This window comes from Syngnathus typhle, linkage group LG4, assembly GCF_033458585.1.
Source record: "Syngnathus typhle isolate RoL2023-S1 ecotype Sweden linkage group LG4, RoL_Styp_1.0, whole genome shotgun sequence".
NCBI classification, from domain to species: Eukaryota; Metazoa; Chordata; class Actinopteri; order Syngnathiformes; family Syngnathidae; genus Syngnathus; species Syngnathus typhle.
In genome coordinates, this window is record NC_083741.1 from 8,179,323 (window position 1) to 8,204,628 (window position 25,306).

Here is a 25,306-nt window from a genome sequence, read left to right on the forward strand (position 1 = left end):
AATGCCGTTTCTGATTATCATGATAATCTCAACTCTTTTTCCCTCCGTCTCTCACAGGCCACAGGGCTCCATTTCAGACACACTGATAATGTCATCCAGTGGCTCAATGCCATGTCTGAGAAAGGCCTTCCAAAGGTGAGCATGGCAATATATTTTTGTGTTACCTATACAAATTCCACCTCAAATTATGCAACAGATACCGTAATCTTCCGTTTATCACGGATGATTGGTTCCAAAAACCACCCGCGATAAGTGAAATCTGCGAAGTACGGTCACCAACAAGAAGTACTGGGCAGGCTAACGAGTTAGCTGAAAGATGCTTATTCGCGGTCGTGCTAACACGCGAAAACGGACTTCTAAAAGAATTTAACGAACATTTGGAGGAATACTACATTGTCCTAAAGATTAGACACGTTTCCTCAATTTAGAAGTTTTATTTTGACTTTTAAATGTTTTTTTTAATTTGGAAAAAAAATCCGCAATGTAGTGAAGCCGCGATAAACGAAACGCGAAGTAGCGAGGGATCACTGTATTTAGTTGAGTGAATGAAAAACACCTTTTTTATCTGTATCACCATGAGCAGCTTAGCAGTACATCCTGGACTGAACTAATTGCCACGCAATAGCAGGACAAATTTGTAATGACTAAATAATAATAATAATAATGATATAGCCTAGCAGCTTTTTACTAACATGAACTACTTAGTAACAAAGAAAAACGAACAGAAGACAAACACATCATCCAGTATAAGCCCGGCTACTGTACGTAAAGATGTGAAAATCTCTCAGAATGTTTCTTTTTTTAATGTCATGTATTGCGCAGACTAATGTGGTCCAGAGGAGTTGTGCCATTGCGGAGGTAACCATGAAGTTTAGTAGTTAAGCTTTTTATGCTTGTACAATTATGAATTGGATTGCAGCCTCCAAAAATACATTAGTCCTTCACACTTCGATGAGCAGAGATTTGGTCAATTGTCATATTCTGAAGAACAATTAAAGCTTTTAGTAATATTTTGATAACTAGTATCACATATCAGCGCACTGCTTGGCACACCCGTCTCACAGTGCAGATGTCATCGGTTTGATTCTGGGGTTTGACCTTCCTGTGTGGAGTTGTTGCCTGCGTGGGTTTCCTCCTTTAGTCCCAAAACATGCATGGTAGGCCGATTGAGCACTCCAAATTGTCTGTAGATGTGATTGTGAGTGTGGATGGATGTTTGTTTGTCTGTGTGCCCTGCGATCGTCTGGCGGCCAGATCAGGATGTGCCCCGCCTACTTCCCAAATACAGCTCCAGCACACCCATGTCCATCGTGAGGATAAAGTGGTTCCGAAAACTGATCCATGGTATCACATACAGCTATTGACACTTAGATGGTTTTAAGCTTTGGTAACTGTTCCTTTGTGACCAGTAGCAGTATCTATACTGTTGAAGTATACTTGAGCAATACATCAAATGGTCTATTATTCTCATTTTTAGTTTCAATTGTTCTGTAACGTGCTCATCAAATGACTCTGATATGGAATTGAACATATTAAAATTTGACAGAACGCCTCCTGCGTGATGTTGACGTGCTTTGATAATTGCACTACAGCATGAATTGTTCTTGTTGTTTCAGATCTTCTACCCCGAGACAACAGACATATATGACAGAAAGAACATGCCACGTTGCATTTACTGCATACATGCACTAAGGTACTCAGTTTCTGAATCTTCTCACAGTTGCTTTTTCATATTCATGTCTGATTGATCAGTTAGGCTGTGGGGCACACGCATTCGGAATAGGGCCGATATATGATACACATTCTATTACTGGTAATACAAAACACACATGACAAGCACAAATGTCCTCAACTTAATTATTTAAATGCATTGCGCCACACAATGCATTCTGGGAGCTGAAAAGGAAAGGTTTTTTGTTTTTACACAGCATTTGATACCCATTTAAATGCATTGGAGAAGAAAAATTGTATTTTTTGCAATATATACTTTTTAAATTAAGACAAAAACAAACACCCATTCACACTCACAATCACACCTAATTAACTATATGCAATAAACTATCAATTAATCGTCTGTTTAATCGGTAATCAGTGTTTCTTTTCTCTACCAAAAAATTTTGCAGTGGCCAAAAAAAAATCGCGAATCCGCCATGTTTATTACTTGGATTTTCGTTTGGCAACACCCATTACCTTGTTTGGTTTGTCCCGCTTCAACGGATGTGATGTAATTCTGAACTGAGTCAAAAATAGTCCCCCAAAACAATCATAACAGTATCTCTGCAGCACCTGGAGGGATATATTACAATTTTCTACACTCCTGGATACTCCAGATACACAAGAAAATGATTTTAAAAGCAAAAAAAGATCCATTTACCATGATACACGTCCTTTAAAATTGAAATTGCGATTGAACATGTTATTATTGTATACCAGTCTTCATGGTCAGTAATAAATATTGTCTCATTATTAAGTATGTAAAAGAGTTTGTACAACCAATGCATGGAACTTTGAACAATTACGTTATTGCTGCCACATGAGTAATATAGATCAGATCACTCAACCATGTTGCCATAGCGAGGAGACGGCTGCTGTTCTCCATGTTTTTGTAATAATACAAAAAATGAAAAGATACGAAGTCTTGTAGACGCTATTTTAATGTTTCATCTTTGTTTTACAGCCTGTACCTGTTTAAGCTGGGCCTTGCGCCGCAGATTCAGGATCTCTATGGGAAAGTAGATTTCACTGGTAAGACTGTGAACCTGCAAACAAGCCTCCTTTTGTCTGTGATTCTGTGAACTTAGCCACATTGACAAAGTTAACATGCATACGCTGAATGTATCTGCACACTGCGCAAGGTTAGGGTTGAACGTTTTCCAGCCAACTGTGGTGCACAGGAGCTTCTGGAAATGTGAAAGTCATTAGTAATTGTGAGCACTTTTTCCCGTGTGTGGACTTACTGCTTTGCTCCGTCCCAAAGCCAGAGCCAGAATGCACTTTACCACACGTAAGCCAGGGACAATCTGACTTAGTCTCCCAGCTCCCTACCAGGGCCCATGTGCTTTTGCCTCTCTCTTTTCCCTACCGTCATGGTCTCTTACTTCTGCTGTGTCTACTCTTTCCCAGAGGAGGAGATCAACAACATGAAGAGTGAGCTGGAAAAGTATGGGATCCAGATGCCCGCCTTCAGCAAGATTGGTGGAATCCTGGCCAATGAGCTCTCAGTAGATGAAGCTGCATGTGAGAGTTGCTCAGATATCAAGGGGGGGTTCCCCTATTAACCCCATAAATGCCATTGTCGCCTCAGTTTACTTATATATTGAAAGAAGATATTTCCTACATTTATTTGTAGCCTGATCTGATTTAATACTATAGTTTTTTTTAATATTCATTGACCGCCTTTCTATGGCAACAAAATACATAAGCAGGATATTTGCTGTAATATATTTCAAATATTGCATTCCTAAGGGTCATTAGTTTTACTGTGTGCCCGCAGGGAAGCTATTAAAGACAACAATGTGAATGCGATGACAGTGCAGAAAGAATTGCGCAGCGCTTTTTTTTTTTTTAGAGGCTATACTGAAAAAGAGAGTACTGATCAATAATATTTGTTGTTTATATTTATGATCTTTAATAACCCAAATTAGATGAAACCCCTTTTCTGATCCATGCGAGCCACTTTCTTATCAGGCATCCCTTTTTGCCCTCAGTACATGCTGCTGTGATCGCCATCAACGAGGCTATCGACCAAGGCGTCCCAGAGGGCACAATGGCCGCCATGCAGAACCCCAACGCCATGCTGGTCAACCTGGACCGCAACTCTGCCCACCAGTATCATCAAACATTATACCAGGCCAAAGGCGAGAAGGTGGCCAGTTCGCGCAAACGGGTAAGATGTGTGTGGTTAATGATGTGCAGATGTTTCACTTGGCTTGATATGAATGGTGACCTGAAGCTCTTCTTTCCAGAGAGAATAAAAAGTGATTGAGCATAGTTGAATGTGAAGTAGCCTGAGGCAACACACAAAGCATCTTGACAACATGAAATTGAACATTTATTGTCCTGCGTGCAACACATGATGACCTCTTTGACATTTTTGTCTCTAACTGCAGAAATTAATGTAAGGTGCATAATGTTTCACGGAAAAAAGGTTAATTTTACCAATTGTGGAGGGCATACATCGAACCAAAGAAGTGCACGCAAGCCAATTATTAATATCATATATGTACTACCACTTTTACTTTGTTTTTGCCCATAAACTGTTTGTGTATATTGTTTTGTCATAACAGCAAACCCAAGTCATATTTAAGGTTATACAAATATAGTCCTGGAGTTTGATTACATGTATGTTGTTCTGGTCAAACAGCAAATGGAAAATATTGATGCTGAGAGAGATATCTACGATGAGCTTCTCACCCAGGCTGAAATCCAGGGCAATGTTAACAAAGTTAATGGTGAGTGATTAGTCTGGACTCAACAAGTTCCTTGTTGTGAAAGTTCTGTACAAGTTCTGTAGTCAAATGTCAATGTCTTTTTTTTTTTTTCTTCCCCCCCAATAGTGAATAATGCCTTAAGTGCTGCTGAACAGGCTTTGCTGAGTGGGGATGAGAATAAATTATATGAGGCATTAATGGCTATGGGCATTCAGAACCTGCTGGCCCATAACAAAGCCTGGTACCTGAAACAACTCCTGGCTGACAGAGAGAACAAAGAACTAGTAGGATGCATGTTGTGTCTATTGAAATTCTTTGTCTTTTTTTGCTAATGTAATCTCATAGACATCTTCCATATTAAAGTATCAGGAATCTTCAGGCCAAGCGCTGACTAAGGATGAGCTGCAGGCCGGTGTGGACGCGGCGAATGACTTAGCAGAGAGCTACATAAAGAGTATGTGCATTCCTCAAAATAACGGACGAACGAGCGAATGCACGCATACTTAGACAATATTATTGGAATTCTTCCGCATTGTATCAGATGTTCTGGTAAAAGCAGTATTAGTGCGTTCATACATGGTTTCCATCCTATAGTTCCTTCCCGTCATTATTTGACCGGCATCGTCTGGGTTTCAATCGGTCCTGCACCGCAGCTTCGATTAAAACAACACCATTAGATTTACTCTAGGCTGTTTATTTGGACGCAATGTTATTGATTCAGTGTTGCAACCTAGAGTGCTGATGCTCCGTATTAGCTCATTCAATTATTTAAGGCCGTCTTTTAGCAGAATTCATTTGCATTACCCCTGAAAGTGCTCATTTTATCAAGTGATCTTTTATTTACATGTGAACTGAGAGAATATTGACTTGTTTTATGCAAATAGAATTTGTAATGCCCTGCTTTTTTTAATTGGATGTAGTGTTGAAGGCAGTGGAGCGCATCAACTTTGCCATTAGGGAAGGTGTACCAGAGAATACTGTAGAGGAGCTGATGAACCCTGACGCTCAGCTTCCTGAAGTCTATCCCAGTGCTGCAAATCTTTACCAGCGAGAGCTGGCCAGCTTGCAGCAGCAAAGCCCAGAGGTACCCACAACAAAACACACATAATTACACAGAGCAAAACCATGACAGTAATCACTAGCCTTTCACCTGAGTTGAATTAGGGTTAGCCATTACAGTAATCCCTCGCCACTTCGCGTGTCACCTATTGCGGCCTGGTGGGTTTTTATGAAAACAAATATTGCTGATATATCCGGTGCATCGCGGCTTTGTCTGCCCATATGACTTTACAGCACACTATTGGTCGGTAGAGGAGACGAGACCAATGGGAACATGTTGATCTGTATCCTTGCTGCTAATTGTCTTAGAACTGCAAGAGCAGTTAATTCATAATCCACAAATTAAACATTAATCAAAACACTGTGTTTTGACTAGTTGGGCTGTACAGAACATATTATTGCAATGGAAAATTTTGTGTTCACTTCCCATTTAAACTCAATTCCAGGCACTGCTACTGTACACAAATCAGCATACATACATAAATTCCAGGTTTACAAAAATAATATTTGGCTGTATTTTATTGCAGTGGTGTATGCTTATTTCCCTTGTATGGCACTCATATTCAACTAACCTGTGGCCCCAATGTGGGCAACATCTAAAAAAATGGATTGATGGCTCCAGAAAACTAGAAAAATGTTCACGACCTTGCAAACCGAGTTCAGTGCTGAGAAAAATCAGTTGAAGTGTAAAAACCCTCTATAACTGCCCATCCGTGCCTTATCAAGATTATATTCTACTCCCATTATATTATTGGTGCTTGCAGTCACGGGTGGTGCATTTCAGATGAAGACCTTTCTTTACTTAGCCCGCCTACGCCTCCTTGACAAATATTCTTCAATAGGGAAAGTTTTATTAGCAACCTGGCTGTGTACTTATTGAACATGAAATCTGATTGGGTCGCATTGGTTTAAAAAAAAAAAAAACATTTTGACTATGCTTATTTGGTATTGGCCAGCAATCCTGATTCTGGCTGCCCTGGGAAGTTTACATTGATATGGTAACACATACAGTAGAAACTGATGTCTGGACAAAAAAAAAAAGTAATATATATATATATATATATATATATATATATATATATATATATAGCCAAACTGGAGGAGTGGCTACAGCAGATTCCAGGAACAACATCAGACATCTCAGTCCAGAAGAGTGCAGTGCTAGGAACAGCCAAAATACTGCGCAGAACCCTCAAGCTCCCAGGCCTCTGGTAGAGGACCCGAGCTTGGAGTAGGGAGACCACCCGCGGAGGGTGAGAGGGGAATTTTTTTTTATTTTTTATATATATATATATATATATATATATATATATATATATATATATATATATATATATATATATATATATATATAAACTGTCTGTGCTTTTGAGAGTGATCAGAATAGCAGAGTGTGCTTTTGAGAGTGATCAGAATAGCAGAGAAGGCTTTGAAATGCTTCAATGCGCCACTTGGTGCTTGAAAGGTTAAAAATGTTAGATTTTTTTAATGTGAGTTTACATATTCCAAGCTTTAGAAAATAAATAAATAAATTTTTCTTTTAAGTGTTGATCTTAATCTTGGGAAAGATGCATGAATAACGTGGACAATTTTGGGTATCTATTCTGCAGAACTCTCTATCTCATCCAGAGCTGCTTGTTGCAGTTGAGATGTTGTCATCAGTGGTGTTGATAAATGAGGCCATTGACGTTGGAGACCGGGCCACGCTCTGGAGACAACTGGCCAGCTCCATCACAGGGCTTAGTAATGTGGAGCCTGAATATGCACAGAGGTGAGTACAGGCACACAGGCATCAGTAAGATTGTCAGATGAGTTTACACAATGTAATATTGTGCCTGTTGTACTAATTGTGCCTTAGGTACATGGATGAGTTGATTCGTCTTAAGGCAGCAGCCAGGGAGGAGGGCTGTGATAATCTCACCTGGAATGACATACAAGCTTGTATTGATCAGGTCAACATGTCCGTACAGGAGGAGCATGAACGTAAGACACGTACCCATATTGGCACAAATACTTGAAATAATCAACCTAGAGGTATCATTTTATGTAATAAAAAAAGCTACCCAACACTTGATCATAAATAGCTCAGATATCTTCTTCCATATACACTCAACTTTTTGCACAAAACATTTTTCTCTCTCAGTATCTTAAAACACTTGTGTTTTGTAGGAATTGCAGCCATCGGACTGATCAATGAGGCCTTGGATGAAGGGGATCCTTTGAAGACCCTGGCCATGTTGCAGAACCCATCAGCCAAGCTCACCGACGTAGACCCATCTGTAGCTCAGCACTACCACGACAAACTTCTCGAGGCCCGCAGGGAGAAAGCGCATGTAAGATCTACCTAAATAAATATTACTCAAGGAGGTTAAGCAATATTTCCATGAAGCGAGTGTTGAAACAAACTTGAAAAAAATGATTGCACATAATGTAGCACTTTTTCAAAACAATGAAAGGTCTACTCTAACCAGAGATGGTGCACGCACTGCTTGAAAATAATTCAACAAAATAGATCCATACTACTGTGAATGTTTGATCACAAGGCTCACAGACATATGACACTTACAGACGGCTTGGTTTGACTCAGCCCTATGAGCAGCACATGATTCATGCAGTCGGATGATGTCATGCTGGGATCATCTCTGCCTCTCACTTCCTGTCGCTTCCTTAATACTTGTTTTCTTTACATGCCTTTCCTTGGTTTTATTTGCGCAAACGTTTATCAAAGACGAAACACTGTTGATCCCAGTCTAGGAAACCAGACTGACTGACTCATTGTCCTTTGTTTTGCATGTGCACACCATATTTGGTTTGGTGCTCTGCCACAGAAAATAAATTGTTAACCAAAGTAATGCTAAATTTCTTTTTCCCTCTCAGAGCTGTTTAATACGCTTCATATTTTCAATTTTGACACTGTATTTCTCAAAGACTATTTCTAGGGACATATGCCATTAATCAATTTCTGCAGTTTTGCAGAATTTGCAGTTCAGACGACAAATAACTAAATGTTCTCAAGCCCCCCAAAAATATTAAGTTGCTTACCAGGGCTAAATCTGAGGATGCAGTCTACTTATCCCCAAATATCAACAGCAGTGTTCACACAAACCCTTAAATGCATACAGTATTATGTGAACTCATGACAAAGAAAACAAAGCGATTGAAGGAGAGCTATTTTCATGCCTTTTGACAGGAAATAACAAGCACAAGCTCCAAAACCTTTCTTCCATAAAGGGACAGAAAGTTTGCCGCTACAGTTGATTGGCTCCACCCATGAGCACAGGCGTCTTGTTCTTCGTCAGGCAGTGTGAGGTGATATGTTTTAAACAAGAGTTAGTTAGAAAAGTGCAATATTGGATTTCTGAGGCTCGCTGGAGCATTGCTCTGTTTAGACTTAAGAATCAAAGCTACAGTGGAGGTGTGGTCAGGCTGAAAGTGATTTTAGGTCAGAGGAGATGAAACAACATGTGGTTCTTGCTGGTTCATCATTACCTTTGCAGTATTAGAACTGCGAGATAGAGAGAAGGTGTCATGAGCCTGGAAAAACAGCAGGAAGTTCTGCAGACTCGGCTCTATACTGTCTGCAGTCCTTCTGAAAATCGACATATCGCAAACGGACACATTCTTCTTATGTAGATTTGTAATTTGAAATTAAAACAAAAATCGTAGTTTCTAAGGAAGCACACGTGTGAAGATGAGTTAATTTTTTTTCTGACCTTCCGGCTTTCACTTCCTCTTTAGTTGTATGACATGTTAATATGTGACAAGCTGTGCCACAGTTATTGCGCCGGTTGCCTCACTTCTCCGGCACCACACCCTTACTGGGTGCCTCCTGCAGTCATTATTCACCTTCTGCAAATACGATGTAAAACACCTACTGCCAGTAACACTCATCGGGTTTAAATAAACCTGAAAAAATAGTTTGGGAGACCAGATGCATGTTGCTACAGATGTTTGTAGCTCTGCCTGCCCCTTTGGACTTAAGATCAGGTATCAGTTGGACTCACCCGCCCCTTCTCCAAATGCGCACACCTCCTCTCTTCTCCTCTGCCCTGCAGCACAACAAGAAGGGCAGGGCTGGAACCACATGAGGTGGCTGTTAGACACAGGGCAACAGTGCCTCATATAGAGAAGGAGTGCGCCATCTGGATACACAAAAGGGTTACTACAGTGTATTATGTAGCTTATTGGTATGACTCACCACGATTTCACATCAAATGTTATATCTATTTTTTTGAATCTGTTTCAACATTCATTGGTTGATTTTGGACACATGCCTGAGAGTGAATGAGCATAATGTTTTGAAATTTTTGTTTTCAATACAGCTAAGCCTCTATTTTATACTGACTTTGCGGTCCAGAATTTGGAAATCGCGTTAACCCTGAAAGTGCGTCATTAGAAAGTCTTGGAAGGGGAAAAAATTCGGAGCCGTGTATACAAGTGTCTCGGGAAATTGCGTACGAAGATTCACGTGTTGGCGGGAGTGAGGAACACGGAAGGAGAAAAAGCACAACACACCGTTAGGTAGTCACAAGTAGAAATTGCCTCTTGTCTGCTCACACTGCAATTTCTACAATATTGTCCATTTAAAATACAATGAAAACGATTGGGGTCCATGTCCAAACCGTGTTAGGCACAAAGTCGCGTAGAATCGAAGCGCGTAAAGTCGAGACTTGGCTATATGGGTAATATTATATACTAAAAAAACATTTTGAAAGTATTTTTATTTTTTTTTATTGGAATGAAAATAAAATCAATGTTGACGCTCCATGTTCTACAGTTTGCTTAGGCATCCTTAAGTTTGTTGGAATTTCGAAAATGTGTGAAGAGGCTTGATGATAACAAAAATTAAATTCATTACAATAACAGCGACACCGTGGAGTAAACCAAAAAAAAAAAGTGGTTGATTTAGTACTGTGGGCGTTCATCCATTAAAATAATATGTTTTGATATACTGCGTTTAAAGTGCAATGATTTAATTTCGTAAGAGTGGATACACTCGCATCTTTTCAATCAAAACCTTTTTTATCTAAATTGTTCATTGTTCCACTCCTAGTTAGTACATATGCACGCTCAGCATGTTTTTCATTGTGTATCCAGGAAACGCAAGATCCTTCTGCTGTGCTTTGGCTGGATGAGATCCAGGATGCTATTCTCAAGGCTAACCAGGACACAAAGGACGCCTTGTTGTGTAAGCGCACACTTTAGTTCATGCAGCATACAATTGGGGGATTAGAAAGTTTGTGACATTGTGCAAGCTTTCTTTTTTTCAATGCTGGTTTTATGTCAACAGTCTCTCAGTCTGTTCACGCCATAAATGAGGCTGTGGACACTGGCGATGCCGCTCAGACCGTCACAGCGCTGCGTAACCCTGGAGCAGGACTCTATGGAGTCACTTCTGAATGTGCGCAGACCTACCAAGATGACTTGGCCAAACTTAAGGAAGTGAAGAAAAAAGATGGTAAGGACAGAACCAAGTAGGTCCAAGAATTACACTGATTACATCTTTGTCACAAATAAAAGCGCTTTTTTGTATTGACAACATGTTTTTGGTTGATTCACAACCACATTATTCAGTACTTTTGTTGTTCACACCCAGCAGTCATCAAATTGAAGTGAAACGTGTACTAGCACTTTACACTAGCTTAACGCTATATAGACATGTCCTGCATGGGAAACATGTCTATCTACTCTTTCGGGAAGACAATCTTAAAACTTTTATACACCATGGGAATTTGGGCCATTTCATCCCATTAGACCAGGGGTGTCAAACTCTTTTTTTTCGCAGGCCGCATTGTAGTCATAGCTTCTTTCGGAGGGCCATTATGACTGTCAACCCAAATAAATGTATGAGCACTTCATATTATATACAGTAAAAGCTATAAAACAAACTGACAAATAACTCGTTTTCAAATCAGATGAGTAAAAACTGGTCAAATATATATAAAAAAAAAAAATATTATTAAAATTGAAGACAATTTGCAATTCTAGTAATGACACACGAATTTAATGCACAATTTGTCTTCGCGGGCCGTATCTGACCCCCGGGTCTTGTGTTTGACACCTCTGCATTAGGCAGTTCAACTGGACGGCTGATTGTGTAATATTGGTCAAATATTTCTTGCCAAATTAATCTGAAGAAGCATTTCCCTATCTGCTTTCGCAAAGTCTAACTGACCTGAATGAAGAACTAATGGTTAAAGATTAACGTCTCAATATTTAGTTGTACTAAGTTAATTTTGTCTTCACTTATAGATTAGTTGACTAGTTCTTTTATCACAGACAAATGATTTAGGTTGTTTTATTTACCTGACATGTTTCGGCGTGCCTTCATCAGAGTGTCACTGGTGTGGCTGATGAATGAAGGCGTGGCTCATCTATCATAAATTTAATTTAATGTTATTATTAATAATTAATACATTTCTTAAATCAGAGTCATCATTGACATCCTGATCCACTGAAGAGGATATAGCTGATTGTCCAATCAAGCATTTTTGAAATTATCCAATCATGTATCCAAGATAAAACATAAAACAACATTAATTTTAGCCCTGGTTGAATGTTAACTTTTGTCTTAAATTTTTTTTACCATATCCAGGTGATAACGGCAGTGAGTGGGTACAACACTGGGTGAAAGGTGGACACAACTACTACTACAACCTAAATACAAAAGAGGGTACCTGGGTGGAGCCAGCGGGTTTCCTCCAAAACAACACACAGCTCAACAAGGAAGACATTCAGGTATAATGTACATGTGCAGTGTGGCATAATCTCTGCTGTTTTAACTTTTTTTTTTTTTTTTGCTCCCCTCAGTCCGTAGTTTCAGGGGTAACAACAGCTTACAATCGAGAGCAGTTGTGGTTGGCGAACGAGGCTCTCATTACTAAGCTGCAAGCTCGTTGCCGTGGCTACCTGGTGAGGAAGGGCCAAAAGAAGAGGATGGACTTCCTAAAATCACAAGAGCCAGCTGTTACACAAATACAGGTGAACTCGGGGTTGTTTAATGTGCACACTGAGAGACAGCCCCAAGATACAACTTTACAAAAAACATTAAGTTTCGTATTTCCTGACTGAAAACACAATAAAAAGCTGAGCTCTGTGCTTTGCGGTGGATTTTCGACACAATACAAAAAAAAAACATATCACAATGTATTGCAATCTCAATATTGCACAACTTGTTAAAAATATTTTTGAGTCCTAATATATTTAGCTCTCTAATCATTTCCCCCCAGGCTCACTGGAAAGGCTACAAACAGAGGAAGGATTTCAAGGACCGTAAAAAGTATTTAGAAGACCACAGTGATGATGCTGTAAAGGTGAAATACAGTCTTATGGCAATAATGTCAATGCAATCAGAAGCAATACAAGACTTTCCGCTTCAGCATAAACGATTACTATTCTTCTCTCCCAGATCCAATCAATGGTTCGAATGCATCAAGCTCGTAAAAAGTACCAGGATCGTCTACAGTACTTCAAGGATCATGTAAGTATTACCTATACGTGTGTGTGTGTTTGTGTGTGTGTGTGTGCGGAGATAATCAGTGTTTTGTATTGTGATAGCTTACATGCAAAGGAAAGTTTTGTTGAATATATAATCCTTTCTCATGCCAATCCTAATAATTCCTGGTTGTAATGTCAAAAATGCAATTTAATCATGTCATTTAGAACAAAAAGTAATAATACGATGTAGTGTGTTGTGTTTGAATTAATGGTTTAAATCACTTCCTGTCACACACGTTTCCTTGAGGTCCTTTGGGGTTTTGGGGGCAGTGGGCTCATTTAGTACACTTTAGCGATGTGATTTGTATTGGATTCTGTGCCGTTCCTAACATGGACTATTGAGCGGCCGAGTGATAGATGTTTTTACCCCAGATCAAAGATGTGGTGAAGATTCAGGCTTTCATCAGAGCCAACAAGGCCAGGGACGACTACAAGACGCTGAGTAAGATGGAAATGCACATTTTATGTCAACAAATGTCTGGTTTTACTTTTTCCTCGGTTAACATCGCAAAACATCTTCACACAGTCAATGCCGAAAATCCTCCGATGGCAGTGGTGAGGAAGTTTGTGCATCTGTTGGATCACAGTGACCAGGACTTCCAAGAGGAGTTGGAGCTAATGCGGCTCCGCGAGGAAGTGGTCACCAACATTCGCTCCAATCAGCAGCTAGAGAATGACCTGAACCTGATGGACATCAAGATTGGGCTGCTGGTGAAGAACAAAATCACCCTGCAGGAGGTGGTGTCGCACAGCAAGAAGCTGACCAAAAAAAACAAGGGGCAGCTTTCAGACATGATGATGATGAACAAACACAGAGGAGGTCTCAAGGCCCTAAGCAAAGAAAAGAGAGTCAAATTGGAAGCTTACCAGCATCTCTTCTACCTACTACAGGTAATTGTATTTTTTTCACAGGTTTCAGTTACATAGTCTGTGTATGTATTATAAAAGGTCTTCACCCTCCAAAGGCCTTACCATACCAAACTTACCATAACAGGTTTTTTTATGCCGCAACAACATGAGTTTGAATGGAATTGGTTTATTCAGAAACACTCCCACTTAGAAAAGCATGCCCACTTGTGAAATCAAAGTATGGTTCTTTTTTACGTCCGCTTTCAAAAAACCCGCAAAAAGAAAAGAAAAAAAACAGCACTGGGGAAAAAAAAGTATTAAAATGATTTGTTGTTCTCCTTTTTGACATCACAAAATCCTGGCATTTGAAATGATTTGAAAACGTTTGTATCCACAATGATATTCAAAGCACCCATTATTGCCTGTTTTCAGACCAATCCAACATATCTCGCCAAGCTGATCTTCCAAATGCCTCAGAATAAATCCACAAAGTTTATGGACTCTGTTATCTTCACCCTATATAATTATGCCTCAAACCAAAGAGAGGAGTATCTGCTGCTCAAGCTCTTTAAGACGGCCCTGCAGGAGGAAATCAAGTAAGTTATCTAAATAATTAGAGGATGTACTTTTAAATTCAATACAATAATAATGATAATAATAATCATAATAATCATTATGATTATTATTAAATCAAATATAAACCAAATGACTTTGTTCTCCTTTGTTCTTTCTTCTCAACATTTTATTAGCATTTAATAACAGCACCCATTGACCTCACAATACTGCTCAAGGGTATTTCTGCTTATCTTTCAGCCACTTACAAACAGACAAGCTGGCCTTACTCTTACTTTTGCCGCCAACGTGACCTACGGTGCTCATTCTTGTTATAGCATGTTTTGCATTCATGTGATAGCGCAAGCTTGAAGTGTCTCGGTAATAAGCAAAGTCTTTGTTGCTCAATTTGTGTAATCATAGTCTTCCCTCCACGCTTTTCAAAACAACTAAAGCTCTTTATTTGTCAACCGAACATTCTGGTGGGCGAATGTCATTTCTGTCAGCGTCATAATTAAGTCAAAGGATGACTGTATTTAAAAAAAAAAAAAAACGGATTAGTAATTTTTTTTCCCCCCGTAATTAATTTGTCCTCAAAATTAACTTGTTCCGGCCCTAATTCAAATACATTTTAAATGTATTATAGGTGAGTGAGTTGAAATGTGAGTGACAAATTAATTTATGTATAAATTGAAATACATGCGTCTTATAAATATGGAGTATTAAAGGGAAAACTTTGCCCATAAAAGGTATAACCTCGTGTTCATTAACTGTCTGCAGGTCAAAAGTTGACCAGATGAAGGAGATTGTCACAGGAAATCCGACAGTCATAAAGATGGTGGTAAGTTTCCACCGAGGTGCGAGGGGCCAAAACGCACTGAGACAGATCTTGGCACCAGTTGTGAAGGAGATCATGGATGACAAAACACTTAACATCAAGACCGACCCAGTGGACATTTATAAGAGCTGGGTCAACCAGATGGAAACGCAGACTGGAGAGGCCAGGTGAGATTGGCAGCGTTTGGCCCTTTAGTTAAGCAGATTTTACTGTCAAGTAGACAAACAGTTAAAATTGACTTCAGTTAATCTGTGAATGTCAACAAAGGTGTTCTTTCACAATTTACAACATCATCCTGAGGGGTATACTACAAAGCGATATTATTGGCTTTGAAAGCTGGGTTGAGTCTAAAGCTAGAGTGTTACAAAGGTGGCTGGCTCTCTTAACCTGGTAAGATCACCACAGAAACGTGCTAAACTCATAACCTGGTCATGAGCGATTAACTCGCCTATAAAAGCCCATTCAGTGGGTGATGCTAAAAAACTGAGTGAGTTTTTCTTTTGGAAACTCTATCAAAACTCCGCAAAAGATCACCGCAGAATCTCTTTTTTTTTTTGCCACATGTTTTCTACAGCAAGCTCCCATATGATGTAACACCCGAGCAGGCAATGTCTCATGAAGAAGTCCGGAATAGACTGGAAGCCTCCATCAAGATCATGAAGACGGTCACGGACAAGTTCCTTTCTGCCATAATTGTTTCTGTTGATAAAATTCCGTGAGTATTTATAGGCTTTTGTCGGCTGATTCAGAGCAACAATATATTTATTTCAAATTCTTGTGACTCAAACTGTCCATTTATGTATCCTATAGCTATGGGATGCGTTTTGTCTCCAAGGTCCTTAAAGACACCCTCCACGAGAAGTTCCCAGATGCTACAGAGGATGAACTGCTTAAGGTTTGTACATTGTTGTGTGCCGACACAGTCTTTACATCTCTTTAAACAAACTAAAGAAATATTTGAATATATATAGTCAGGAGCGACATATCAGATTGAGGGAGAAAACCGCTGTCGGGTGCTTTGCTTTTTTTCCCTTTTCTCTGTTGTCTTCTTTCTGCCTGACTTTCCTGTTTCATAATCCTTTCTTTGTTTTGTTTCTCTTGGCTTTCTGCTTTTTCCACCATGCCAATACCTTGGTGTCGAGCCATACCTCTTTCTACTCTCTAGCTGTTGTCTCAAGGTGAGCTAGCATATTAATCTCTCTGCTCTCTTCTGCATGTGTTCTTATACAGTCAAGAGCTTTGGAAGAATATTGCGCATTATTTGTTTTGTTTCAAGGTCAGATGTTAAAAGATGCATTTGGACCACAGGCGTCAAACTCAAGGCCCGGGGGCCAGATACGGCCCGCCACATCATTTTATGTGGCCCACGAAGACAAATTGTGCATCAAATTCGTGTGTAATTACTTGAATTGCAATCTCTCTTCACTTTTAATATCTCGTTTTAAAAATATTTGACCAGTTTTTACTCGTCTGATTTGAAAACAAGTCAGTTTGTTTTGTGACTTTTACTGTATATAATATGAGGTGCTCATACATTTATTTGGGTTGACAGTCATGATGGCCATCCGAAAGAAGCTATGAATACAATGCGGCCCGCAAAAAAAAAGAGTTTGACACCCCGGATTTGGACGGACCTTTTTCTAACGGAAGCATTTTGCTATTCCAGATCGTGGGGAACCTTTTGTACTACCGTTACATGAACCCGGCAATTGTTGCCCCCGATGCCTTTGACATCATCGAGATGTCAGCAGGTGGTCAACTAACGACCGAGCAGCGCCGAAATTTGGGCTCTGTCGCCAAAATGCTGCAGCACGCTGCCTCCAACAAGATGTTTCTTGGAGATAATGCCCACTTGAATCCCATCAATGAATATCTCAGCAACTCTTATCAAAAGTTCAGGTGAGATATCAATTGCAACAGAAAAAAAATGTCGAGCAACCGTTTGTCAAATTTTATATTGTTGTATATCTTCCTCTCCTTCACAGGCGATATTTTTTGGCAGCGTGTGACGTGCCTTCACTGGAAGATAAATTCAACGTGGATCAGTACTCTGACCTGGTCACTGTCACCAAACCTGTCATTTACATCTCTATTGGAGAAATGATTAACACACACACGGTGAGTTAGATTTGATCTCTTACATCTTTTGAACATTAATCCCACTGTGGGCTCACTTCTAACGTAGTCAATCGTTTTGTCATCCGAACATAATGCACTCAAGTTCATATTTTGTCATTTATCATTTGACTGTTTTTTTGCTATTAGCTGCTTCTGGACCATCAAGATGCCATTGCTCCAGAGCACAATGATCCCATTCATGAACTTCTGGAGGACTTGGGAGAGGTTCCCACTGTAGAGTCTCTCATTGGTGAGTGGATACAAAACCGGCCAGTGATGGACAAATGAAATCAATTGGAAAAATATTTGGCTGGGTAAAAGCAGCAAGAGTCAAAATCAGCAAATAAGGAAGTCCTAGCAAGTCCAGTCAAGATCGTTCTGCCTATTTAAAAGAAGGTCTTCTATAATTTCAGATAACTAAACTGTAGAATTGAGTTGTTAACAGCCTGCCTCATGCCCATAAATTGCCCGGGAGAGGCTCAAGATCACCGGCAATCAGGAATAGAATATTTGTTGTTGTGACTTACATCTCACCCTCGTCAGGGTCTGCCAGAGCGAGCTACTACTTTGTTTGGCTCAGGTTTTACACCAGATGTCCTTTATGACTCAACCCTCTCATTTTTCTGGCTGGGTATTGGGGCGCAGCTGCATTGTATTCCTGCAGTGACTGTGCAGGAATTCAATGTCACAAATTATATACAATATTATAATGCTTTACTGACAAAGTGTTGTGTTAAACAGGTGAAAATCCTCTCCCGCCCGGTGACCCCAACAGAGACCTAATGGGCAAAACTGAGGTTTCACTTACACTGACCAACAAATTTGATGTCGCTGGTGAGGCCAATAGTGAGGTGGATGCCAAGACCCTCCTACTCAAGTGAGTTCATACAATTTGATTCATGTATCTTTGAGTCATTTGCTTATATATGTAATTTTTGGTGGTGTCATTTTAGCACCAAGAGGCTGATTGTTGATGTGATCCGGTTCCAGCCTGGGGAGACACTGACTGAGATACTGGATTCATCAGCTGGTCCAGATCAGGTTACAATACACCCAAAAATTCTTTTCTGTCAGTTTCAGTGAGTTATGACTATTACCAAACCAGACCCTCACCAGATAACAAGCAGAGTGTCACATTTGTATTTCATTTACAGTGGAACCAACCTTTACATTTTCTTAGGAGAAAATATGCCTCCTGTACAGGTTTTGTTATGCGACCCAGATTACGACAGATTAAGCGCATTTCAAATTATTTTATGAACGTTTCAAGTTACAAACAGGCTCATGGAACGAATTAGGTTTGTAACGCGAGGTACAACTGTAATTTGAAAGGGAATATTTCCTTGTTTTCCGACAGTTTGGGCTGTAAAAAAACATTTTACGGAACTGCCACTACACTATATTGCACATTGTGAAATATTGGAATTGGGAATTCCCGTTCTCGCGCTATTGTCAACTTTTATTTCCTTTGAGTACACTTGAATGAAAAAAATCTTGCTGCAAGTTTTTGAAGTAACAAAAAGAAGCCGTGGCTCTGTACAAAAGAAAATGTTCCTATACGCATACTCTAGTTTATTTTGTGGTTACAGGAAGCAGAGTACCAGCGTGCGATGCAGAGGAGGGCCATCCGCGATGCCAAGACTCCAGAGAAGATAAAGCAAGTCAAACCAGTGGTGGACGACAGCCTAACATTACAAGGGAAAAAGGAGAAGATCAGAAGTAACCTGCAGCGGCTAGCAGAGCTTGGCAAAGTTAATTCTGAGAACTGCTATCAGGACCTCATCAATGACATAGCCAAGGTTTGAAAGAATGCAATATCATATTGGTGCCAATTATCAAAACGTTAATTTTGTACACTATTACAATTTGTCTGTGCGCACGACAGGACATCAGAAATCAGAGACGTTATCGTCAACGCAGAAAAGCGGAGCTCGTTAGACTCCAGCAAACCAACACGGGCCTGAATTCAAAAACTCAGTTCTACAATGTGCAGATTGATTCATACAATCAGTATATCAAAACATGCATGGACAACTTGGCCAGCAAGGGCAAGTGAGTGTCGTCACATTTCTTGTTTTCATTCATCTCTTTTAAATATTGATCTTAATAATCCTTTGCTGAATGACGATTGTTTTCTTCTCAGGTTGTCGAAACCTGGTGCCAACAAGGGCAAGAAGAGCAAACAAGTTTCGCAGAAATACACTGCCGCACGTCTATATGAGAAGGGAGTGCTGATTTCAATCGAAGATCTGCAGCCTAACCAGTAAGTTTTACACTTGCCAACAAACCATATTTTAAACTTCAGGGTGTCTTCAAAATGGAGACCCCACCAGCTTATATGAGAGAGCACAAACATCAATTCCAATGAAGTTGGGAGCCTAACTAAAATGGAAATGAAAATGGAATACAATGATTTGCAAATTATTTTCAATCCATCGATTGAACCCCGGAACTGAACCCAACAGGTGGGCGTCATGAATGGGTATTAAAAAAAGCATCCCAGGAAGGTTCCGATTTTTCACAAGCAAGGATGAGGCGACAATGTTTAAAACTTTTTGAACAACTCAGTGAAGAAATAATCCAACAAGGAATTTAGGGATTTCTTCATCTGTAGGCCATAATATTACCAAAACATTCAGAGAATCTGGAGATATCGCTTATCTGGAAGCGGCAAGGCCAAAAAGCAACTTTGAAAGCTCTTAAGTTTTGATTGCTCAGGCAGCATGCATTAAATAGGAAGTCAACCCAGAAGTTTTCTTTGTAATAGTATGCTCTGATCAGACCCACTAGTCAAAACAGTGTTCTGATTCATATTTTGTTTCTGAAATATGAATTAAACAGGGAACATTTTTGGGTCGACTATCACAAAATGGTATCACTGTGTAAAGGATTGTCGTGCAGGCTGAGGAACTTTCTAGTAAATGTTGACCATGCAGTTCATGTCTGGAGAATTAAAATAAGTCTGACAGGTTAATTGGGAGGGTAAAGAAGGATTCCAGATCCACAGTTGCCTGAAGTTCTCACTTAAACCTGTGCTTACATTATTTTTCGCAAGAACGAAACATTATCCAAGTTTTTTTGAAGCAAAGGTGTGTTGATCCCTGGTGATGGAGTAGTTGTGTTAGTCACAGATTTCTGCTGTATGACAGCAGTGGGGTGCGTTTGTTTTCAAGGTCAGACCAGAAACCTTTGAGACACCTCTCCTATGATAAATAGAATGCATTTTTCATGTAATAGGGAGATTCGTCAATAAATATGTCGGATTGAAGTTTTCAAGAATTTCAATAAGTCAAGCTAAAAAAAATGATACTAATGTTCTCCTCATAGGTTCAAGAATGTTATTTTTGAGATTTCTCCAGCCGAGGCTGTTGGAGTCTTTGACGTGAAGGCTAAGTTTATGGGAGTCCACTTGGAGACATTACAGCTGGAATATCAGGTATGCTTGATTAACTCTTTTTACATAAAGTGTATTGTACACATATTGGAAGTGGATTTTGATTTGGTTTTCTTTTATTGCTCCCAGGATCTCCTCCAACTGCAGTACGAAGGTGTGGCAGTGATGAAAATCTTCGACAGGGCGACAGTAAATGTCAACCTGCTTATTTTCTTGCTCAACAAGAAATTTTACGGGAAATAAGGAGAAGAGTTCCTAAGAAGGCAACAGACTTATTTGACCACAAGTAGCCTTGCTGAAAGCCTTGCCTTAAATATTATGGTTGTCTCACACTTTTCCCAGCGCACTTGTCTTACATGCCTTTGCAAATGTACTTTTCAAACATGTGCAGCCGTTTCCATTCCTTTTGTGGCACTCAGGCCAACACAACAGATAATTGCTTGAGGATTTTATGTAACTGCAGCCGCAGCGGATGTTAGAGTTGTATTTTTTTCTCTTGAAATAGTGTCTTGTGCACAGGCTTTGATCACTCATAAAATTGATGTTTTATGTAAAGAGGTTGTGTTTTTCTTTGCAATGAACCCCTGTCAATAGTGCCATCCCATACATGCATATACCGTAATTTTCGGACTATAAGTCGCACCGGAGTATAAGTCGCACCAGCCATAAAATGCCCAAAAAAGTGAAAGAAAAACCCCCATATATATGTATATAAGTCGCTCCTGAGTATAAGTCGCCCCCCCACCCAAACTATGAAAAAAAACGCGATTTATAGTCCGAAAATTACGGTACACATACACGTGAAATCCATCCATGTATTCCATCTGAACCGCTTTGTCGTCACGAGGGTCGTGGGCACACTGGAGCCTATCCCAGCTGACTTTGGGCAGTATATTCAAATTAAAGCCCACCCACATAAAAAAACAACACTGCATTGTTGTTGTTGTTTTTTTATGTATCCACAGATATGGATTTGATCCAACTCGCTCTATGTGGAAAACATTTTCTATAACAACATAAAGCGACGTTTCGTCTGGCTCATGTCCCTCCTGTCCAATAAATTTAATTTAAATCATCTTAGAAGAACCTTCTACCATCTAATTACCCGGGGAAACAAACCAATAGACGCAGATAAACGTGAAAACAAAAGCTTCTTGCTGGAGAAAACATTAATGACCTGACACCTTCTGCTTTGGCTGTCTTTGAAAGGGTTCAACATTCCTATGCTTTCTCATATTGCTTCATTTGTATTTTGGAATCTGATTTTACATTGGATTAGATTTCTTTTCAAATCTCATGTTGTTCATTTGTGTCATATAAGGGAACCTTGATGATGTTACAAAAGTAACAAATATAATGTATTTTTATTTGTTCAACATAAAAGGGAATACAAATATGTAGACTGCACACACATTTTATGACTTATATTTTTGTTTACAAATGTACCCTTATTAACTTTAATTTATATTTTAGTTTTAGTCAACCAGCATTCATGTTTGCAAAGCTTATATAGGTCATATCGATTGAACTGGAGTATTTGCAGTATTACAGTAGGAATATCAGAGATGTCACTAATGTCTCAGTTTCTTTTTTAATATTACACAGGATGGTGCAAAAGTAGTTATACAGCTAAATGAGAAACATATACAATACTTATTTGTATCATCATACAAAATAATGAAAATTAACTAAACATTAAATGTCACAAATTTCACCTGTGTTACTACCTATACCTATTATGCACTCTAATACAGTATATTTGCTATATGTGAAGGCTCAAGATGCCTTTCATTCCACTATTGATACAACAGTATGTGAGTTTTTAGTATCATGTAATGTAGTCCCAAAAATAGTTATATTTTATGTCCTTCAAATAAAGCTCGTAATTATCTACTGTTTCCTTCCAATCTGACATTTGTTTTGCGGGTTGTGTTGCAATATAAGTTAAAAAAAAAAAAAAAGCTATAGTAAAGTGTTCGACAGTTTTAACCGACAGTTTTATTGTACCATACAAATGCTAAAAATAATTTGCCCACATTTGATGACGATACGTGGGTCTTTGGTGCGAGGAACGAACAGTCTATTTTGTTATGAATGAACATTATGTGATTTCTTTGAATATCTAAGTGTAATTTACCTTTGCATGACAGAAAATGATCACTTTGTCCGAGACAAAATGTTATTATCACATACTGTACTGTACTGTTAAAGATGAACGTTCTCCCGTCGCTCAAATCATGATTGCTTGCCGTCGTCGCCCCCGTGTGGTCGTTGAGAGAATCGATGGAATTTAACAAGGCAATGTTTTTCTCGCGGCAGAGAATGTGAGACTGGATAACAAGCCTTTGGGTCAGACCTGCTTGTTCAAGCCGTGTCAACGGACATTTAGTGGGGTGACACCGATCGCGGCAACCCGATAGAAAAATTCGGCTCAATCCGCGAAGAGGATATGTTTTAACCTTTGGCGTCGCTTGTTTCTCTTCATGGAGTCATCGGGTCGGAGTTTGAGGTCTCTTCTGCTGTCCGTGGATTAACGCAAGACTCGACTTCAGTGTAATCGTTTAGATATTCAAAGTGTGAATTTGTGAAGTTAGTAACGTTTCAAGTGCAAGGAGTTACTTGCGTGGAGGAGCTTTTTCTCTCTTTGTGGTCGAAGAAACTCGACACTGAGTGTGTCCGGATAAGGACCAGCGGACACTTGTTGCAATACAATTTTGCGAGAAACGCTTGGCTCCATTGCTCGGGAACTGAGCTAACGTTGTTAGCAAGGTATTTGCTATCGGGGCGCTCCACTTTCTTAAGTATAAGGGCTAATTGTCTCGAGCGAAACTCGCACAGATATGCGTCTGCTGTTTGCTCAAGTATAGTTTTGACAAGTTGGCAAAGCGGTTTTGTGCAAAATGTTCCAGGCGGATTTGACAGCAGCGTATGGCTAGCCTAGCTCCTAGCTGCAGCAGCGCCTCTTCTGTCCGTCCACTTCCATATTGTGTTGTTAGCTTTGACAGCTAACGCTATGTTGACGTCAAACTAGTCCGCTGACAGTGTGTCAGTATGAACTTCTGTTGTATTGTTAACTTGGCTTCAACGAAACTCCCCTGTCAGAATTTTCGGAGAATCTTTTTCAGTCAAAATCGTCGTTATTAAGAGTCACTTGCAGATAATTAATATTTGCAAATACTCAATTTAGCAATTTAATATTTTTTCGCCACCGTCGATCTACAGGTTATGTGTGATACATATGTAATTTCTTTTCCAATGGAGTGGCCAGTAAGAGACCTCGAAATATAGATTCAAGCACCGCCACCGACTTTTTTTTTGCCAAAAAGTATCTCAAGTTGAAGAGCGATGTCAGGCTCCCCGGGCACAGGGGGTTCGAACCCAAGGAAGTTCAGCGAAAAGATTGCCCTGCATAACCAGAAGCAAGCAGAGGAGACGCGAGCCTTCGAACAGCTGATGACGGACCTCACTGTCTCCAGGGTAAATGCTCTTTGCTTATTCTGTTATCTTGACCTCTTGTGTGCGCCACTTATCAGTTACATTGTTGTGCCCCTTGAATTTTATGCAATGTTTCACTTCGGGATACAACAATGATCATTGTGACTGAAACAGAAAATGGGAAAGTGGTTCCTTAACATCGCATCAGTAGTTCCCCTTGCTGTGCATCTCAAGTACCAAAGAGTGCAATATGCTCCCATTTGTGCTGAGTTTGCATCTGGTCTTTCTTTTCTACAGGCTCCACTGCGACAGTCGAAATTCACTCTTAATTTTATTCTTAACAATGGATTACTAGCTATACCTTTATTTGGACATTTCTGAACATAGGTTTATTGATTATTACAGTTATAAATTATGATTACAAGTCCACCTACAATTATGTCTGATTGATTTATTCTATTTGTATTTTTTGTTCTTCTAAACCAGAATTGTCAAACAGATTTTTTTTCACGGGCCGCCGTGTAGTCATAGTTTCTTTCGGAGGGCCATTATGACGGTCTACCCAAATAAATGTGTGAATAACTCGTTTTCAAATCAGACTAGTAAAAGCTGGTCAAATATTTGAAGAGAGTTTGCAATTTTAGTAATGACACAAATTTGATGCACAATTTGTCTTTGCGGGCCACATAAAATGATATGGCGGGCCGTGTCTGGCCCCCGGGCCTTAAGTTTGACACCTGTGTTTGAACCGATTGAAGTTAACGTGCTTTGTAGTTAGGTCGAGATGTATTTGGACACTTTGTTTCCTTGACAGAAATAGTTAGGCCGAGATGTATTTGGACAGTTTGTTTCCTCGATAGAACACCTTTATACAACGCCTGCACAAAGAAAAAAGTCAAGTTTTGATTTAAGTGTGGACAGTTTCAAAGGGAAAAGACATCTTTGAGTAATCCAATCCAGCATTCAAGTAGTAATTGAATGTGGTAGAATTTAGGTCATGCCCATGGGTTACACATTTAAAATGATAAAGTTATGTCACAGAAATAAAAATAAATGCAAATATTTTGGTATCCTCATAAATGTTTTAACATTTACTGAACAACAATATCTAGGTTCATTCATTTAATATCCACA

At 39.5% G+C, this 25,306-nt stretch overlaps 2 protein-coding genes across 3 annotated transcripts in view; both read left to right on the top strand.

Moving 5' to 3' along the window:
- iqgap1 (IQ motif containing GTPase activating protein 1) overlaps positions 1–22,631 on the top strand; it is a 36,265-nt gene extending 13,634 nt beyond the window's left edge. Inside the window, exons 4-37 of the mRNA XM_061276766.1 lie at positions 58–135; positions 1,617–1,693; positions 2,678–2,745; positions 3,124–3,237; positions 3,708–3,886; positions 4,364–4,451; positions 4,557–4,714; positions 4,794–4,884; positions 5,351–5,514; positions 7,100–7,260; positions 7,348–7,472; positions 7,659–7,822; positions 10,587–10,677; positions 10,780–10,947; positions 12,085–12,227; positions 12,300–12,470; positions 12,719–12,802; positions 12,898–12,969; positions 13,359–13,428; positions 13,513–13,877; positions 14,268–14,431; positions 15,168–15,392; positions 15,800–15,940; positions 16,036–16,120; positions 16,892–17,124; positions 17,211–17,343; positions 17,491–17,593; positions 18,085–18,220; positions 18,297–18,384; positions 18,933–19,142; positions 19,229–19,395; positions 19,487–19,606; positions 20,671–20,779; positions 20,867–22,631. Of these exons, the coding sequence (XP_061132750.1) occupies positions 58–135; positions 1,617–1,693; positions 2,678–2,745; positions 3,124–3,237; positions 3,708–3,886; positions 4,364–4,451; positions 4,557–4,714; positions 4,794–4,884; positions 5,351–5,514; positions 7,100–7,260; positions 7,348–7,472; positions 7,659–7,822; positions 10,587–10,677; positions 10,780–10,947; positions 12,085–12,227; positions 12,300–12,470; positions 12,719–12,802; positions 12,898–12,969; positions 13,359–13,428; positions 13,513–13,877; positions 14,268–14,431; positions 15,168–15,392; positions 15,800–15,940; positions 16,036–16,120; positions 16,892–17,124; positions 17,211–17,343; positions 17,491–17,593; positions 18,085–18,220; positions 18,297–18,384; positions 18,933–19,142; positions 19,229–19,395; positions 19,487–19,606; positions 20,671–20,779; positions 20,867–20,980 (4,659 nt within the window). The 3' untranslated portion in view covers positions 20,981–22,631. The remainder of the gene's footprint in view (positions 1–57; positions 136–1,616; positions 1,694–2,677; positions 2,746–3,123; positions 3,238–3,707; positions 3,887–4,363; positions 4,452–4,556; positions 4,715–4,793; positions 4,885–5,350; positions 5,515–7,099; positions 7,261–7,347; positions 7,473–7,658; positions 7,823–10,586; positions 10,678–10,779; positions 10,948–12,084; positions 12,228–12,299; positions 12,471–12,718; positions 12,803–12,897; positions 12,970–13,358; positions 13,429–13,512; positions 13,878–14,267; positions 14,432–15,167; positions 15,393–15,799; positions 15,941–16,035; positions 16,121–16,891; positions 17,125–17,210; positions 17,344–17,490; positions 17,594–18,084; positions 18,221–18,296; positions 18,385–18,932; positions 19,143–19,228; positions 19,396–19,486; positions 19,607–20,670; positions 20,780–20,866) is intronic.
- Positions 22,632–22,998: 367 nt separating this feature from the next.
- crtc3 (CREB regulated transcription coactivator 3) overlaps positions 22,999–25,306 on the top strand; it is a 29,294-nt gene continuing 26,986 nt past the window's right edge. For both annotated transcript variants that reach the window (XM_061276796.1, XM_061276797.1), the window contains exon 1: positions 22,999–24,214. In XM_061276796.1, the coding sequence (XP_061132780.1) occupies positions 24,083–24,214 (132 nt within the window). In that variant the 5' untranslated portion in view covers positions 22,999–24,082. The remainder of the gene's footprint in view (positions 24,215–25,306) is intronic.